Source organism: Lontra canadensis, unplaced genomic scaffold (assembly GCF_010015895.1).
Source record: "Lontra canadensis isolate GAN:19392208 unplaced genomic scaffold, GSC_riverotter_1.0 scaffold57, whole genome shotgun sequence".
NCBI classification, from domain to species: domain Eukaryota; kingdom Metazoa; phylum Chordata; class Mammalia; order Carnivora; family Mustelidae; genus Lontra; species Lontra canadensis.
In genome coordinates, this window is record NW_022631051.1 from 6,866,238 (window position 1) to 6,886,475 (window position 20,238).

The 20,238-nt window shown below is 38.9% G+C and overlaps 1 protein-coding gene across 3 annotated transcripts in view; it reads right to left on the reverse strand.

Annotated features, from left to right (window-relative positions):
- Positions 1-20,238, reverse strand: part of PIEZO2 (piezo type mechanosensitive ion channel component 2) — a 458,183-nt gene that overhangs the window by 193,448 nt on the left and 244,497 nt on the right. For all 3 annotated transcript variants that reach the window (XM_032875773.1, XM_032875772.1, XM_032875771.1), the window contains one exon: positions 2,037-2,199. In XM_032875773.1, the coding sequence (XP_032731664.1) occupies positions 2,037-2,199 (163 nt within the window). The remainder of the gene's footprint in view (positions 1-2,036; positions 2,200-20,238) is intronic.

Consider the following 20,238-nt stretch of genomic DNA (forward strand, 5'->3'; position numbering starts at 1 on the left):
GTATGGTTCTGTGTTCTCTTCTTCCCCAGATGTGTGACCCTAAGCATAACCTGAAATCCGTTAACTTGCATCAGTCACTGTAGGCTTCCCTGGTCCTATGGTAAAAAAAGTCTTTGCCCTTAGTGGCAGAGGTTGTTTTCTTGAGAAGCTTTGAAATTCATTTACGGCTGTCTGTGACAGATGGCACAGAAGGGACTCTCTTACCGAGTGGGTTGGCTTCAAACTCACCACCCAACTTTACTTTCTATCATCCTAAGAGGACTCTGAATTTGAAACTGTTCTAGGACCTCTCCAACTGGAGAGAGCAAGGTGATGGGAGCTAGTTGCATCTCATTAAGCAACCCTTTGGGCAGGCACTGCACTAGACGTGTTGTACTTGACATTTCATTTAGTGCTTACAGCAACCCCATGACATAGGATTATGATTGACCTCATTTTGCAGAAGAGAGAATAAACAAATTTCTCAACATCACGCAGCCACTGTTAGTAGCTTCCACGTCTGCCTTCAGTGTCTACTCAACTTACAGCAAATATCTTTTATCGTCTATATGAGGATAACTGAAAAATAATCTTGCCTTTATAAATACCGGTAATGAAAAATCCTAAGCTTGAAGAGCTTGTGGGTTTACTTTCACCAAACTTGGACAATTTTTGGCAATAAAGATCAAAGCCAGATGATTTTCTAAACTGTAACTCTTCTAAATTGAAGTTCAGCTATAAAACTAGAAATTAAAATTTTGAGTTTTGTTTTAAAATTGGAAAGCCAACAGTAAGAAAAGTCACTTTCATGGTTTTACCCATTTTTAAGACGCTGACAAGTGCTACATAGTTTGTTAACATAATGTAACACAGGATTAGTTGCTACCTTGCTATAATTGTTTTTCACACCAGGTACTTGTTAACATGTGTCTTAAAATTGGCAGAATATTGCTATGCAATGTGACCGATGTGATTGTGTATTTTTTACCCCTAAATGTTATTTGGTGGTAATATAATTTCTAGTTTGTATAGATTTGTTGAATTACATCCTCACTTTATTGTTCTGTTTTTAATAACAATACAAGACAATTTGCTGTTTATTTGTGAGGCACATAGATCATTTGCCATAACAGAATTGTCTTCCTTGAGGCCTTTGTGATTACCATTCTCAAAGTAAGTGATTTCAATTAATTTCAGTTTGGCAGGTTCAAGTTCTTGCCAAAACTTCCAAATAAGAACATTTGGTAATTGTGTCTCGTGTCAACTGTCCTGATGAAGTTTCTTCATAAATTTTTCTCTGTAAATTTCATCTTTCAACTACCAAATCAATTCCTTTTTAAAAATCAATGTCTCTGAAACTCACATAACAAAGTACAGTCATTAGAATGGAGCACAGTTCAGAAACAGATCTAGGGACAGGGATGAACTAACTTGCTTTCATACACCGAGTGAGATCTGACATGCTCCTTGCTCCTCCTGAAACTCTTTCTACTAAAACACATAGCTAAATTTCCTCATTATTGTTATCTTTTTCCAATTCTTATGCTTTTCTGAAGGTATATATTTTTTTCTCTGGAATACTTTAGAAAAACTTGATCAAAATATGCTAACATAAGTCCACCCCTAAGAGCTAGGTGCACAGACCAGAAAGCTTCCCTTCAGGGAGGAATTACTTTTTTTCTTTCCAAACTACCAGGTGTTACTTCTTCTCTAAATATTTTGTAATGACTAAGGTATCTAGACCATGGGCTACAGCATTATGAACCTAGAAGGTTAACCATCTGGGATAATATTAGATGAGAGTGAAGAGAACACTGTGTCAGTATGATGCCCCACAAAGGGCAGCCTCCATGTTCCTTGAACTGGATCCTCATGGCCAAGGTGTGGCTGCCAATGCCTAACCCATCGCAACTACATCGGGGTTTTTGCATCGTTAACTGAAGCCAAGCACCCCAAAGTTTAAGTGCTTTGCACATTTCACTCTTATACAACTCATTGGAAGGCTCAAGGCCCTCAGCAATCAAAGAAGGAAGATAGATGCATGAAATCAGATTTACCAATTCTTCATTTTCAAACTCCGAGTTATACTGTGCTGCTTCTTCCGTCACTGGTTTCTGAACGATGTTTCTGCAGACGAGCCAGATGGTCAGACTCGCAATGAACATCCCAATATCAGGCACGAACACTCTGATCCCATTGCCAGCATCAGCTCCCTTTAGGCTATGAAGGGAAAAGAAAAAGGGAGGGGGAGGAAATTTAGTTGTTTTTCTATTCCTATGGTGACACTATCTCCAAATAGGTCTGTATCTCCTTAATGAATTTTTTAAAAAAGCAATACTCAGTTTCTGCCTAGAGGATACGGGAAAGCGTTTCATCGACCTCAGAGTCTTATGTAATCTGCTAAGATTCAGGAAGGCACCAGGGTTTCACTGGAGTTTCAGAAATATTATAAAGACTCCTAAACCAATTCTCACTTCTAAAACACGCTAATGAACTGTATTGTTATTAAATAAGCCCGTGTGCCGTACAGAACAGGTGTGGGGAATCTAACTGAAGCAGTTAAAAACTAGACATATACTAGTAGCCAGGAGATATTATACCTTAGAGGTAAATCAAAGCTGGAGGGAAAACAGAGAAAATGTTACAGCAATCCTTGAAGGGAGGACCTCTTCATTATTTTGAATACGTAGTTGATTTTGTTTTCCATACTGTTCCAAGAAAGGCAGACCTAGTACACTTCTTCTTTTAATCGTGGAGAATGGACTGTGAACTTCGAATTGGAAGATTTGGGTTCAAGTGTAATAAGCCTGACACTGACACATGGCATTCCTGGGTGGAGGGTGTAGGGGGAGGCAAGGGCCCTTCCCATGGCCCTATGTTCCTCCTCCTCCAAGCCAAAGAGATAACTACTCTTCACCTTCCTTATCTCATTTAAGTCAAATGCAAGTGACTCAAGGTTTATAGAGATAAAAACTTATTTAGGGACTCTGCATGTGTATGATCAAATACCTACTGGATTCATTTACATTGTGTATATTGTGTATTTTGGCAAAAACAAAGTATAACACACAGCACAGTATAACACACAAAGTATAACACACAGTATAACAAAGTATAACACACAGTATAACACAACACAAAATGTTAACAATGGTTAACAATGTTGTTAACATTAACATAACATATGTTATGTTAATGTTATATTATGTTAACATAACAATGTTGTTAACATTAACAATGTTGTTAACACAACACAAAATGTTAACAATGGTTATATCTAGGTAGCCCTCCGTTGCCTACCTAGATATAACCATTGTTAATATTTTGATAAATTAAAGCATTGTTAATAATATCTACCACTAACTGAGCAATTGCTCTGTGTTATAAGATTGGTACATATTATTTCATCCAGCCAGTTACCATACAGAGTTAGGCATTATTATTTATCCTTCTTTGCATTAAAAACAAAACAAAACAAAACAAAAACAAAAACAAAAAACAAACCCAACTTCGGCTCCAAAAGGAAAAAGTATTTCCCTGAAGTCACACAGAGAGAGGAGAGTGAAGTATACTCAAGCTCCATTTAGATACAAATTTTATGCTCTCCACCACTGTGTTCTCATGTATGTACCTGCCTGGCTTTCCTTTCCAAGCTTCCTTGGTGCCTTGACATGCATACTGAGAGTTTACAATGCTAAGCTCATACATCACCTATTGTTTTGAAAATAATTAGTTCATTTACTGTATCACTAATACTTTTATTACTCACTGATGATTTTTATTTTTTATTTTTTTAAAGATTTTATTTATTTATTTGACAGACAGAGAGGCAGCGAGAGAGGGAACACAAGCAAGGAGATTGGGAGAGGGAGAAGTAGACTTCCCACAGAGCAGGGAGCCTGATGCGGGGCTCAATCTCAGGACCCTGGGATCATGACCTGAGCCGAAGGCAGACACTTAACGACTGAGACACCCAGGTGCCCCTCACTGATGATTTTTAAACATCACCAAGTTCATGATCAGATAGCACATAACTATTCCACTATATTGCATTTAGAATGTTTTCATTTATTTGTTACTATCATAATATGTAAAAGTTAAAACTTAATTACTTCAAGAATCTAGAAGAAAATCTTCAGACCAGTCTAATTTGCTTTTTTAAAAAATGGTCTGGAAGAGACCATGCCCTACAGAAGCTTCACGTTCAGACATGGCTCTAAACCCTTCCAAACAGAGAAACATGAAAGTGAGAAGAGATCCCTTTACCTCCTTACATGAAACAAATGTGATTGTGTCAGAGGGATTAAAAAATTACAAATTCCATTCATTTGGAGTAAGAGGAAGAGAATTCAACTAAGAAAGTTGCATCTAAACTACACTTAGAACAATGAAATCTAATGATTGATTTTATCACCAAAGGTAGAAGTTTGTTGTATACTATTAAAAGTGATCAAACAGAGCAAACAAAAATTAGCATCATTACAGGGAGAAGAAAGAGGGGATCCAGGAGGCAGACCAGAACACAAAGGCCAGGCTCTGGTAGGTGCTTGCTGTGTGGGGCTAAGATCAGGAGAGCTGCTAGTCCTAATAGGTTATTAGAGCTCTTTCATGGGAAACAAATTGACTGCGGCATTGTATAAAAAGCACTAACCAAGCAGGGTTGAGGGCAAAAGAATTCTTCAAGGAAAGGTGTCAAGGACTCCAGCTGTGGCCTCAGCTGCTCCTTGCCCCACAGTACAGAGACCTAGGAAGCCCCAGCAAAGCCTTACGCCTTTCCCACCTGTGGACTGCATTAAGCTCCCAGTCTGCAAACAGTCTCTTTGAGGCAACAGGCTCGGCTTTGTGTTTCTTGGTCCCAAAAGACACATTTCACAGCATACATATATTACGAGAGTAAATGAATGCTGTTTGCAAAAGCAATCACGCCGCTCACTGTGATAGAATTTAGCTACTGGATCCAGGATTGGGCTGTGATCCCGATTTGCAATGAAATCATTCAGCCACAGAGGTGCTAACCTATTAACTACTACTCTTGGCTTGCTGATTTAACAAAGCCGTGCATTCATAATGCCACGACTGCAGAAACAAAGACACTTTTGAAGAATATAATGAAGAGCAGGTCCAATGAACAGGTCACAGTCTAACTGATATATCATTTGGGGATCATTTTATCAATCAAGTCTCCTTCTTCACTGTTTAGACCAGTGTCTACTAAAGCCCATTCATCAGAACGTCAGTCCTCAGAAATGTGGTAAGTTAAACAAAACAAGGCAAAAAATGAAAAAAAAAAAAAAAAAGTCTTCAGACAAATAAGTGTTAGAAAATCACAATGCATAGTACTGTGGTAAAGAACCTGTGAAGTTCTGTAGTAAAACAAGAAATTTGAGTTGATTTATGCCTCTGTTCCAAAATTTATTTGACCAAAAACCATTTCTTAAAATTTTTATCTGATGCCTATCACATTTTACTGAGCTAGTGTTCATGGAACCGGTCTTAGGAAATGTTGCGCTAGAGTCTGCTTAATGGTCTAGTTTTTGATTGAAATGAATGGATAATTTGGAAACTATCCTAATGTGCCGCTAAGCCCTACAAATTTGATGTTTACTAGGTCTCAAATAACTTTTGAAGTCAGTGGCATCTCATTCCATTCTATTATCCAGTCGTCTAACTATCCATCTATTAACTCGCTAAGTCATTGAAATCGTGAAGCTGGAAGGAACTACAAATAGTCCAGCTCTTCTTATCTGATAGATAGGAAACCAACAAGAGAAAGGGCTAAATGGTTGGTCCAACTGCTCACCTAGGGGCAGACTACTTCTACTCAAAGTCTTCTGATGAGTATAGGCAACACTCACTGCTCCTGTCCTTACTCAGCCATCTTCTACCTACTGTAACAGGCTCCTTTGCCCACACTGCTCAGAAAATGCTCTTTCAAGGGTCACAAGTGATCTCCCTGCTACAAGGCCCAAAGAGCCCATTCTCATCCTACCCTAACTCTGAACTGCACTTGACAAGCAAGATCAGCCCTTTCTGTTCTCGAACCTATTCCTTGGTTTTCTTGCCTTTCCTTTCTAGCTATCTAGATAGCTATGGATAACTGGGGATATTCCTGGAAACTTGCATTGTTTAGTGGGATATCCCACTAAGAAGTACTGGGCTGGGGGTGCCTGGGTGGCTTACAAGGTTAAGCCTCTGCCTTTAGCTCAGGTGATGATCTCAGGGTCCTGGGATCGAGCCCCACATTAGGCTCTCTGTTTGGCGGGGAGTCCGCTTCCTCCTCTCTCTCTGCCTGCCTGCTTGCGATCTCTCACTCTCTCTCTGTCAAATAAATAAATAAAGTCTTAAAAAAAAAAGTACTGGGCTGTGTTTTACCCATTGGACTCTTCTTTTCTCCTCAAATGTTGACAAGTCTGCAAGGTTCTACTCTTCACTTATTTTTCTTCTAATGCTACATGGTAAACCTGGGTGATTTACCTACCCCCCCGGCTCCCCAGGCACCAACATGATGACTTACAAATCCACACAGCCAATCCAAAACTTTCCCCTGAGATATACCAATGGATACCCACTTTCCTACTAGATATGTCCACTTCTAAAGCTTTTAAAACTAAATGTTATCTTTATTCCAAAAGCTGTTCTTCCTAACCTTGAAAAAGTGGTGCTGTCATTAATCTAGAAACCAAGACAGAACCTGGACCCTGAAAAGCTGGGGGTTCTGTCTCCATAATGTTTCTCTTGCTGCCATTTTATCCCCACATCTCAGTTCTGCTCCTGGATTACTGCAGTAGCATCCTCATTATTTTGTCTCAGGTGGTCCCCTCTGCCAACAGGTCTCCATGTTACTACCAGAGTTTCATTTTTAGAAGCATAAGGTTGACCATGTGAACTGTGCTGCCCACAGGAAAGGTCCATATTCCTGAGTATGGTGTGTGAGGCCCTTGGTGTTACAGGCCTGGTTGCCTTAACTCTTACTATGATTTTTTTGTACCTCAAATTCCATCCACCCCGAATATGCAAATGTTTTTCCCTGTGAGCTGTTGTGCAACCTCCTCCCTTAGCCAACAATGCCCTTCCCCCACATCTCCATTGTGAAGCCCTTCCATCACCCTTCCTTGACCATTTCCTCCTTTAAAAGCCTGCCATACCTTGCACATACTTGATCATAAAATGTTTAATATTTTATGTCACTCAGTGACATAAGATGAGAGCTTCCTGTCTACTTCCTCTCTGTATCCAAGAACTATATATGTATGTATATATGTATGCTTTCTTTGTACGTATGTATGTGTGTGTGTGTGTATATATATATATATATATATAGAGAGAGAGTATTTATTCTGCCAGCCCTTACTCTCTTCACACTGTCCCATATATATATCTGCGTATATGTATACATATGTATACATATATATACACATATACATACATATATATATGGGACAGTGTGAAGAGAGTAAGGGCTGGCAGAATAAATACTGTGTATATATGTGTATATGTATGTGTATATATGTATGTATGTATACATGTATACATATGTATGTGTGTATGCATATGTATACACACATATGTATGTGTATATGTACACGTGTATATACACATATGTGCATGTATACACACATATGTATATACACATGCTCATATATGTGTATATACATATATATGTACATATACACATATGTACATATGTACATATACGTACATATGCACATATGTACATATACGCATGCACATATACGTATATGTGTATACATGCATGTGTATACATGCATGCATATGTATGTATGTACATACATATATGTGTATATGTGCATATATACACATGTATACATACACACACACACACATATATATATGGGACAGTGTGAAGAGAGTAAGGGCTGGCAGAATAAATACTATCTCTAAATATTTACCCTTTACTTTGTATAACAGTAGTTTGTGCAAAGTATTGGTGAATAATTAGATGAGATATTTTAGTTCATTTAGATTGTTTCATTCAGGAAAAATAAAATACAATCCCAGACAGGAAGAAATGTTACTTTGTCTGGGAATAGCTAGAGATCAGGAGCTCATGAATAGTCTCAGTTACTTGAACACAAAGATGTAATTGTCAAAACTGGAAAATATAAATCATGATATATATGTAAATATCATATAATATATATATGACATATGTATGTGGTTTTGTTAAATACATACATTGGAGAAAACATTTGAAGAACAGGAGATATGGAGTGTATCTAACGAACATTAAAAGGCTCAATTTGGCAGAATTCTTTATCCATTCATTCAAAAAATATTTATTATACCATCTCCAATGTGCCAAGCACTGTCTTGGAAATTGATTGTTGGTTATAAAGGTATGTAAGGGAGATAAAGTAAAAAAGATGGGTTAAGGTTGGACCCAACTGGGATTGGATTTTTGGCAAAGAATCCCATAGCCCAAACTGCTGAAGGATTTGGAGCAAAGGAGGAACATAATCACCAAGGAAACTGAGAGACTGTGATTTGGTTGTAGGAAGTGGGGCGTGGAGGCAGCGTTTTCATGGTAATGTGAGGTGTAGTGCGGAGGCAATATTTCATGCTGGAAGCCACAGTGGGATTTGTGCCTGAAAGAGAAGTCATGGCTGAAGAGGTAAACTTGAAAGTTTCCTTCCACGTAAGTTGGCTAAAGTCAATAGAATAAATTAGATTGTCCAGGGACGGTGCATTGCATAGAGTAAATCTTTGGATAAGGTTCTTTGGTTCTTTGAACTAATTATAAGTATACACCCAGAGCACTTAACAATAAATTACATTTTATTTCAAATAAATTCTACATTTGAAATCACACTAACTAGGTTTTGTGTTGAAGTCCTATTTTAATGAATTAATGAGTTAGATAGATAGATATTTCCTTATAAAATGTTACCATAGGGTTCCAGGTATAAAACAGTTACATTTTTCATATATATATATATATATATATATATATATAATTTCATATTTATATATCCTATAACATTTCAATATTTTATTTATAATATTTATATTTCATATAAAATGTCATATATATATATATATAAAAGCTTACGCTAAACTGCTTAAAATGTCATGTTCTCTTAAACAGGCAAATATTTTCTTTCTAAACTTGCCGTAGTTGCATTGGTCTTATTTGTTGAGGGTGATTATACTTCTTGAAGAGGCATTGAGGAAGCTGGAAATTGGGAATAAGCTACATATCCTTCAAGAGGAAAATGAATAGATTAAATTAGTATACCTCCACAAAATAAAATAAATACTATAAATGAATAAAGTGGTGCAAAAGTATGTGTGATGGATCTAAATATGGATGTATCATCTCATAACCATAATGTGGAACATAAAAGAAGAAACAAAAGTACAGAATGTAGGTCACTTAGGGATTTATGCATAAAAAATGACATGAAAATGACAAACAGTTATTTCTGGGAAGAGAAGAGGGATATAATAATCTACTGTATAAATACCAAAAATATTACTAATGTTCAAGTCCTTAAATTGGTTGAAAGCTAGTTGATAGGAACAAAAATGTATCTTTAATTCTTCATATTATTTTGAATAGTCATGCTGCTTAAAATTTCTTGTGTAGAACATATCTGAAAAACATGAAGTCAATTATCTTGGCTGGAAAAGACAATGACTTTTTTATTGAGGTAAAATTGGTATATAGCATATTAATTTTAGGTGTACGATATAATAATTGGTACTTGTACACACCACAAAGTGATCACATAATAACTCTGGTTACTATCCATCACCATACAGTTGATCCCCCTCTTTACCCTTGCTGCTCACCCCCTAACCCCCTTCCCCTCTGATAACTGCCAATCTGTTCTCTGAATCTATGAGTTTTATCTTGTTTGTTCACTTGTCTTCTTTGTTCATTTGTTCTGTATTTTTCAGATGCCATGTATAAGTGAAATCATATAGTATTTGTCTTTATCTGATTTATTTCACTGGGCACAATATCCTCAAGGTCCATCTGTTTTGTCACCAATGGCAACATTTTCTTCTTTTTATAGCCAAATAGTATACCATTGTGCGTGTGTATCACATTTTCTTTATCCATTCATCTATCCATGGATAACTATGTTATTTCCATCTTTTTTTGTTATTTCCATATCTTGACTATTGTAAATAATGCTGAAATGAACATAGTGGTGCATATATCTTTTCAAATTAGTGTTCTCATTTTCTTTGGATAAAGACCCAAAAGTGGAATAGCTAGATCTAGAACACATGGTCGATCTTTAGTTTTTTAAGGAACTTCCATATTGTTTTTTATAGTGGCTGCACCAACAGTGTAAGAGGGGTTCCATTTCTCCACATCTTCTTCCACACTTGTTATTTCATGTCTTATTGATAATAGCCATTCTAACAGGTATGAGGTGGTATCTCACTGTGGTTTTGATCAGCATCTTCCTGGTAATTAGTAATGCTGACATCTTTTCATGTGCCTGTTGGCCATCTGTAGGTCTTCCTTTGGAAAAATGTCTATTTAGATCCTATGACCATTTTTAAAAAATTGGATTGTTTGATCTTTTGCTATTGAGTTGTTTGAGTTTTTTATATATTTTGGATATCAGCCCTTATCAGACATATGATTTGAAAATATTTTCTCCTGTTCAGTGAGTTGGCTTATCATTTTGTTAATGTTTCCTTTGCTATGCAGAAGATTTTTCAGTTTGATGAGATCCCACTTGTTTACTTTTGCTTTTGTTACTTTTGCTTTTGGAGTCAGATCTAAAAATTCAGCACTAAGATATAAGAAGCTTGTGGCCTTTATTTTTTCCCCTAGGAGTTTGATGGTTTCAAGGGATTAATTTTATTAATGTTTGATTAATGTTCTAATGACCATAATTATATTAGGTCTGACTCATTACTCAAATACAATCACCAGCCTTCCTGGCAAGGTCCAGAGAAGTGAGGCATGCGGGTATTTCCATGGTCAAATCAATTTATTTTTCCAAGTTTCAGTTTTTTCATCTACAAAATGATTTCTCAGGGTCTCCCTGACTCTAAAGTTTCATTTCAACTAGGAAAATCCACCATAAGGAGGCAGCGAAATTGAGATGGGACTGGGAAAGAAGAAAAATGCTGGAGTTTCAGGTATTGCTGAGAAGGAGCAACCAGGTGTAAATGCAACCACAGTCCTCTCTGGAAGTTCAAAAACAGTAATTGCATTTATGCAACTCTTTTGGGGAGGTAAGTCTTTTGGTTCAGAGTTAGTAGAAAGGTCAACGTCAATGGAATTCCAATAAATGATTAAAATAGCAAATGAGCATTATGTAAATGAATGCAAACTATTAATTTGGTCTACCTAGTGCTCTGGTGGCCTCTGAAGTTGACAAACTAAAAGTCAGACTACTTTCATTTTTCTTAAGCGTAAGTACTCTGACTGAGGTCCATCAGTCACTCAGATTTCATAAATCACCTTAAGAACAAAGTGAACGTATATCTAATTGTAAAACCTTAATGTCAGAGATAAAACTCTGATTTCAACTGCTTCCCACATCTCTTAAAAATATGTATGGAGGCTATCTTTTTTTATTTAATCTATGACTTCACATAGCAAGTCACATAAGGAAGTATTAAATAGATTTCATATAAGTGAAGAAAGATACAGATGAGTAAAACTTGAAGGAAATGTATCAAGTACTGAGAATTCCTTTCAATATTCAAATCAAGGGAGTCCACTGTTGTTAATGCATTGAAGAAGCCAAGTAGCTCATTTCTATGAATTCAGAAAACTTTTCTGTCACTAAAAGAGCAATTGCATGGCAATTTCTAATTATATAAAGGTATGAGCTAAGGCTGAATTTCCAGGATTTTTTTTTCTACATTTAGTGGCAGGATTTTTTTCACCTTGAAGGTGAAACACTACTTGAGTATTTAAATCCATTTATTGTGAGAAGTTGCTCTTCTCCCTTTGGAACACACATACTTCATTCTTATATAAAGTGTATTGATGACTTTTCACTTCTGTTATGAGGCAGAAGGTCAGTTAAGAGAGTCCTAAGGTTCTTGCTTTGACGGAAGTTAAGGGAAGGGAGAAAAAAGGGTTGGAAGACAGTCACATATTTGTCCCTATGTACTCGACTGTTCAGGAGTGTGTGGGAGCTGGCTGGTTCTAGGTCTGGGTTCAGTGATAGTGTTTATTACCAGCTTGAAATTGACCACAGTGGGAATATTTACATCATGGAAGTTAGCAAATGCTGTCAATAGGTACTTTTCCTCCAAAGAGCTGGTTGGAATGGAATATTACTCAGTCATAAAAAAGAATGAAATCTTGTCATTTGCACAAGTGTGGATGGAGCTAGAAAATATTATGTTGAGTGAAATAAGTTAGTCAGAGAAAGACAAATGCCATATGATTTCACTCATATGTGGAATTTAAGGAAAAAAAATGATCAAAGGGGGGAGGAGAAGTAAACCAAGAAACAGACTCCTAACTAGAGAGAGCAAACTGATGGTTACCTGAGGGGAGTTAGGTGTGGTAGGATGGGTTAAATGGGTGATGGGGATTAGGGAGGGCAATTAATGTGATGAGCATCAGGTGTTGTATGGAAGGGTTAAATCTTAAATTGTACACCTGAAACTAACATTATACTGTATATTAACTAACTGGAATTCAAATAAAAACTTTTAAAAACACACTAGAACAAACAAAATACAAAACAAAATAAAACTCCAAAGCAGTAACAATAGAATGCACTCCTTTCACTATGTGTCTCTCTTGGGCAAAATTCTAAAAAATACCCTTAAACATCAAATCTAAAGTCCTCTACCTGATGTTTAAGGTTCCCTATCCTAAAGCTTATTTCTGGTTCCTCCTAAACTTGTGATCTTCCTCTAGGCGCCTCACCATCCTATGACAAGGACATATTCCTTCCAACTTCTGGATCTTTGAAAACGCAGTTTCTATTACTTGGAATTTCCAACCTCATCTTCTACCTTTGTCCCAGTCAAAATTAATGTATGTGCTCTTTCAAACTTGTGGCTAGAAACATGACTGTAAATGATCATATATTCTATCCACTGGTCTCACTTCCTGTCAACTTCTTGAAGCACTGAAAGCTCCCTCCCGTGCCTCCTTTTTAGTGATTTTTTGACTATGACAAGGCTCTCACAAAGGAAAGGTCCTGGTGAAAGCGTCTCAGACATCCTTTCTTACTGCTAGTCAAAAATGATAAAATATCTCAGCAAGCCAAGAACTTCCTCCAGCTGCCCCCTCTTCTGTGCTGGGGGAGTGGATATGTCCTGCCTCTTGGATTTGTCCCTTTCTTATTTTCTATGCACTCACAAGGAATAGTCTGTCCTCTATCAACAGTGCTAATTCCTACAGATCACTCTTGGGAGTCTCCACATCATTTATTCCTAAGAGAAAACTCCATCATAACATTTATAAAAAACAGAGTTGCACCACCTGGAGCCTATCCCAAAGTCACTTGCCTTCCAAGTTACAAACAAAGCGTTGGTCACACTGTCCAGCTAGTGAGATACCAGGGTATGGTAGATGTGGGTTTATAAGAACAACATGAAAAACAAGCTGAAATCTCCCTCCTTAAGCAATAATGGCAGTAAACACAAAGTGCCATCTCAGATGTCCCCTCTTTCTTGAATTGCTGTGCTGAATAGCTTGAGAAAAAATGAACTCAAATTAATTTTGTTAAAAAGAAATTAAGACATGCAATGGATTGCTGTGACCAAGTAGCCCATTTATGCTTTTCATAAACACTCAATCCAAAAAAAAAAAAAAAAAAAAGGCAAGAGGCTTTGTGTCACTATTGGAAGCAAACACAGAATAAAGAAAACAGCATGAACTTTGGACTTCAAGACCTTGAAGTGAACCCCATCCCTGCTAATTTAATTCGACAAATATGTATGAGTATGTGTTAGGTCACGGGCATTTGGCCAGGTCCTAGGCCGTCCCTGCCGAGAAAGATAGAGTCCCAGCCTGCAGCAAGGTCTTGTATAGTAAGAAAGGCCGACAGGAGGCAAATAAATTCCTGCCGGTGGGGGAAGGCAACAGTAGGCATGTGTGCAGGTGTCAGCCAAAGAAAGAGACAATTAACTCCCTTTGTCAAGGATGCAATAGGAAAGCTCCCTCAGCTGACCAAGTCTGAGATGGGTTTTGAAGGAACTCTGAACTAGTAATGGTGTGTCTGGGAAATTACAAACAAAAGGACTTTGTTGTGATTTACAAGATGAGGATGAATGGTGGGAGACAGCCTTGAAAGGGAATGGGGTCCATGCCAGGGATGACCTTGAATGACATTTGGACATGCAAATGCAAAATGCCAGGGCATTGGAAGAGGTGTTAGTTGCTATTTATAAGCCACTTGATTTTATGTGCACATATGCAAGTTCTTTAACTTCTCAGTTTCCTACATTATAAAAGAAGAAAATATCCCTTCGCCCATAAGGGGGTGACAATTAACAGATGTTTGCTGTGCCCCAATTACCCAGCTCCCCACCAGGCAAATTTTGGACGATTGTTAGAAGCTGCACTTGGGAGCGGTCAGAGCAGTGGGCTGGGATGAAAAAGAACCAGTGTTCATTCTTATTCAAGTGTGTGAGTTTGGAAAGAGAGAAAACTCAACATCCAGTCCAAGGCAGCCACCAGAGACTAAATCCAGGATCCGAAGAGAACCTTAAACAAGACAGAATGGGTCAATACAGCAAGCAGTCTGAGGGACTGAGAAGAGGGTCATACCGCCTGCGTGTCTGCACACACAGCCTGCAAATGTGGTTAAATCAAGCAAGCAGAAGCTTAGTCTAGGTACAAGAGGGTGAGCTGATGTGCTCTGTGTATTTGTGTGAGATGAATCAGGACCAGATATGGGGACCATGTATCTCCATCTGCGTCACCCCCTCCCTCTACACCATTGAGGACTTCTCCCATATAAGGACTGTCCTGCATTACCACCATGCGTTCTTCCCCTACAGGACACCCATGTTGACTCACTACCATCCAGTGTCAGACTCCATTCTTATTCCTCCACGTCTGGGGCCAGAAGCATGCAGTGCATTTAGCTGTCATGTCTCCTCAGTTTCCTTCCATCTGGGACAACTTCTCAATCTGTCATTCTTAGTTTTTCATGCTCTGGGAGGTGAATGAGTATAGTTTTCCTTATGTAGGATGATCCTCAACCTGGCTCATGCTTCTTGCAAAGAGCACCATGGAAATGATGCTGTCCTTAGCACACCGGGTGGGGGCCTGCCATTCCAACACATCCCACCTGAATTATTTGACTGGGGGGGGCTATTGCCCTTTTATCCCCTTTGTATTTGACTCATATTTTGTGGGCAGATATTCCAAAATTACAATCATCCTGGTCCTTGTCAAACCTCCATCTACCTACCTTAGCCATCATCAACTCCTACCAGGACCCACTACCATCATGGCGGCTACCAAAGCTGGCCAGTTGGGCCTGTTGTTACTAATCAGTGTCCTACTCCAAGAAAGCACATTGCCTTATCCCCAGTAGATTAATTACTTAGCCAACTGACATCAATGTGGACCCATGAATTCCTACTTTACTGCATAGATTGTATTTTGAAACTACCATTATTTATTTTGATGCTCAGAGTGTTCCTGAGCTGAGAGAGCCTCTGGAAGGTGGCTCCAGTGATGTCCTTATGGTTTATTAAGCATTTTCTGACTTTCTGATACAGTAAGGTCTCAGGCCTATCCCCCATTTCCTCTTCCACCAGCCCCTCTACTCTCTGGGCCCCAGAGCCCTGTTTCTACTTTCAGTGGCATGTGATCTTCAGAAATGGGCTCTCAGAAGTCTGGTGCTTGGCAAACTCCTTGTTTCTGGGCCATCCCACTTGAGAGGGTGGGAAAAAGATAGCTGTGTTTATTTTAACACACACACCAGCTGCCTCATCCACCTTGCCCTTCTGTAATCTCTGGCACAGCATCACTCTCTTATACTGTGGACACTCCCTCCAGTAACTTCATGTTGCTTTCTCCCCAGGCCCTGGCTTCCCCACACACTGTTGCAGCAGCCACCCCTTCAAGCCAGCCCCTCACCCTAACTGCACACTGTGCAGACATCAACATCTAAATGCTTGATTGCAAAGAGGAGGAAGGAACAATGGGGAGGCTAGGAAAGATGGAGAACCTCATGGATGCTTGATACCAGTGGGATTTAAGGAGAGACGACAAGAAGGAGAGATGTGAACACCTTTGAGTCAGTCCATACGTGCACAGGTACTGCCATTACAGCAATGCCCCGAGTTCCAAATCCAGCTTTATGTTCCTCCTGCCTTCTTTCCATCTCCCCTCCCCCAATCTGAGAATTGCCTCCTGAATAAAGTACCACTGAGCAATGTTGAAGGAAAACAGCAGCAAATTAATCTAAACCGCAACTTATTTAAATAGAAGCCAGAGTAGTTTGGTGAAGTCAGATGGAGAAATCTTTTTGTTTTGATAATGAATTATTTTCAGGCCTTGGACCAAATGCTTGACCCCTCTGAATGATAAAATGTGATTATAATGTCTCTGCAGACTGGAGAAATTAATGATGAGCATTGACAGTACGGTTTCTGAAGACAATGGTTAAAGGTATAGAGAATAATCATTTGTGGTGGAGAGTAACCTCCTAATTGCTGGGTTGGGCTGCCTCAACTTAGTTAACTTAGTTAGTTAACCCTGCAGGGTTCTGAATCAGAAATGTCCCAGGAGATACCTGTGTGTGAGCTAGAGGGTGCAAGTGAAGTGGGCCACTGGGTCTGTGGTCTTCTCTCCTCTGGATGCAGTGACAGACTAACAGAGAGGTGATGGTAGGTTCCCCTACCCTGGCTCTCCTCCATCCCACACCCAGAACTTCCTTCTGGGACCTGGCCCTGAGGCCCAGCACCCCACCTGCTTGGGTGGCTGCCCAAACAGAGCTTCCCATAGACCTTTCCAGAAGCTTTCCACCAGGTCCCACTTCAAGTCCTGGATGTGCCCACTCCTCAGCACTGGCTCACCTCCATCTCTCTCATCAGACCTCTCCTTCTCCAGCTCTGTCCACAATTTGTACAGTCTAATTCCTAGAATAAATTCTTTATTGCATCACTGAGCAGACTGGTCCCTGACAAGCCCTGACTGACACACTCCTACTATAATTCTCTAATGGGCTTGCAAAGATCTTGTGAATTACTGCAAACTGGGGAACAGGTAAGATCTACTCTGTCCAGAGGTAGGGGATGGACTCCAGGTTACTGGAGGATATGCAGCCATGGGTCTCCATTCTGCTTGATCTCAGGAGGACTATAAATCTGATCCACACACATTTCTGAGGCTCTCATTTGTCCATGTGACAGTCTGCAAATGCCATGAAGTACAAGCCTTTGTCATTGCAGTAATATCTCACAGTAAGCAGCCAAAAGAAGAATTAACTTCTACTAAATCTGCTTCTAGCTTTCTGTATATCATGCTGGGCAGGGCATGACCCTCCAGCTCAGTGTTTTTTTGTTTGTTTGTTTGTTTGTTTTTGTTTTTTTTCAAATGCAAGCCATGGCTAATCAGTTTATACACTGAGGTGCCATCAACCAGCATTTTCTTTCTCATGAAGCAATAGAATAAAGTGGAGCAAAAATTGAGGAGTGTAGTGCCTGTGGCAAGAGTAGCAATTGTTTTTTTGCAACTTCATACATTTGCATGGCATTGGATCTTGACACAGCAGAAAAAGTTTGAGAACAATTCTGTAGCACATTCTATCAAACAAGTGGGGTCTTTATATAGGGGCAGAGGAAGATGATACAAAGGTAGAGAATAGACAAAAATAACACAGATCCTCTCTCCAAATCTCTTGGAACCAAACGGTATTTCAAAATTCATACTCTTCCTGACTTCAGAGAGACACCTCTTACTCTATGATTTAATACTGGCAGAGGGTACTAGGACAGTGACCACAACGAACCACACACACTTGGGGCAACTCACACGGACTACAGTGGTATCTGCTTGGCAACCAGGTGAGTTCAGGTCAGGTCAGGTTTTGCCACCAACAAACTGGGCTCTGAAACGTTAAGTTTTTGCTGTATTTTTGAATTGGAGATTGTGGATCTGTACTCAAGCAAATTAGAGCAAACTAGAAGTACCAAGCCATAAAACAAATCAAAATTGTTCCAGGAATAAATCTAATAATCACATGAGAAAAAAAAAAAACAAACCTCTGGATTTTTAACTGTCCAAAAGTGTACCCATAAGTAAATCTAAAAAATGAAAATATAAATTTGTAAAGCACAAATTATAGTGTGCTGATCTACACTACAAATAGAATTGCCAGAGAGTATCTCTAAATATACTTCCCCAGTGAAAATGAGATTTAGTTTTCAAAAGTTTGTTCAGTAAGCATTTTGAGTAATGCAGAATTCATTAACTGGCAGGCAGACTGGAGGCAAAATAGACAATTTAGAGACTCCCAGAGTAAAAGAAACAAAAATATATATTCACACAAAGACCTAGATGCAAATGTTTTTAATAGCTTTATTCATAATCACCAAAACTAAAAACAGCCCCAGCATCCACAATGATCTATACAACAGAACATGATGAGCAATAAAAGGGAATGAAGCACAGATACTTTCAACTCTGTGGATGAACCTAAAAGGCATTATACTAAGGAAAGAAGCCAGACATAGAAGGTCACGTGCTCCATGAGACCATTCATAGGACAATTTGAAAAAGACAAAACCACAGAAACAACGATCAGATCAGTGACTGAGCGGGGAGGGGGCTGACTACGAAGGAAGAGAAGGAGACCTTCTGGGACAATGGAGATGTTCCGTATCTTGAAGGTGGTGATGGGTACATGATGTATATGTCTGTGAAACTCACAGAACTACACACCTCAAGGGGGGTGAATTTCACTGAACGTACACTATACTTCAGTAAACCCAATGAGAGAGAGAGAGAGAGAAGCTGGAGTAATCCAGTATGAAATGACAAAGGCAATCTAGAATGACCTAGGTACACCAGAAAAGAAAAACCAACATCTGAGACAAAGTAAAGGAAGAAACACTACAACCAAACTTAGCAAACCCTTGATAAAAATGGCATTCTTTAAAACTGCATCTGTAAATAATATAACTGTTGAAAATAACACAGAATATGTACTAAATGGTAGACACACTGTTCTGTGACATCTCAACATTCAAAAAGAAAGATGGTCCCAAAGGTCATTGAGCGTTTCACTATGGTATTTCCACAGAAGCTGCTCATTGGCTTCTGCTCCCAGGGGATTTCCCTAATAGAAAAATTTATGGCAAGGATAAAATTAACAGTGCTGGATGCAGAGGAAATGGTTTCTTTCATGAATCCCTTTGCTTGAAATTCTGGGAAATTATGTTTTAACCGTCCAAGAGCTATTACCAAATCACTGATTTATGGGATTATGGCTAGATTATTGAGAGACCTTCTCCTAAACAAAGATTCTCTATTTTTATAAATAAAAAATAAAATAAACTCTCCTCGAGTGAGCTGTGGTCATTTGTATGACTACAAATCTGAACATTGTATGTTTCTCTCCTGTTTTCAGGATACGAGTCTTCTACTCTAGCCAAGCCAGATTTTTTAGTGGTGCTCTTACAGTCATGCCCACCACATCCTTGTTTCTGTCACTGCCCATCACAGACTCTCCCCTCTCTCCGTAGAAATACTAATTTTAACCCTCTTGAGTCACCAAGATGCCACCAGATTTCCACATCTCTTCCCGTCAGACACCTGGTCTCTCCACTTGGGTTCCTTGATAATTAACGCAAAAGCTGTCCATATTGACATTACCCATATTGACAACTTTGGGGCATCTGTTTGAGACTGAGTGAGCAATTCGGGGTGAGACCAGTTCTTAATGCTTCTTTCCCACTCTCTTCATGCCTACCATGAGGCTGGGTATGAAGTATTTAGTTAATTAACACCTGTATTGGACTGTTTAAGAAATAGTCCTTTTTCATTGTTGATAAATGCGGTGGGACTTGTTATCCAGTAACAGTTCATTGTTTAGGCTGTAATGAAGTTCTCATTTTACCGTGCAATTCAACAAGCACGTCAATTAAATATTCTTTGAGTGCTTAGACACTGTGATGGCTCTAGAGTTTCCTTCTGGTACACATAATGTTACGTTTCAGCAGATTCCACAATCCTTCTTCTTCCTTACTGAGAAGGAAATTCTTTCAGAGAGAAAAGCACTCAGCTCATGCTCCCACCTGGTTTTTCCTCTCCTTACAGCCTTCATGGACTATCAT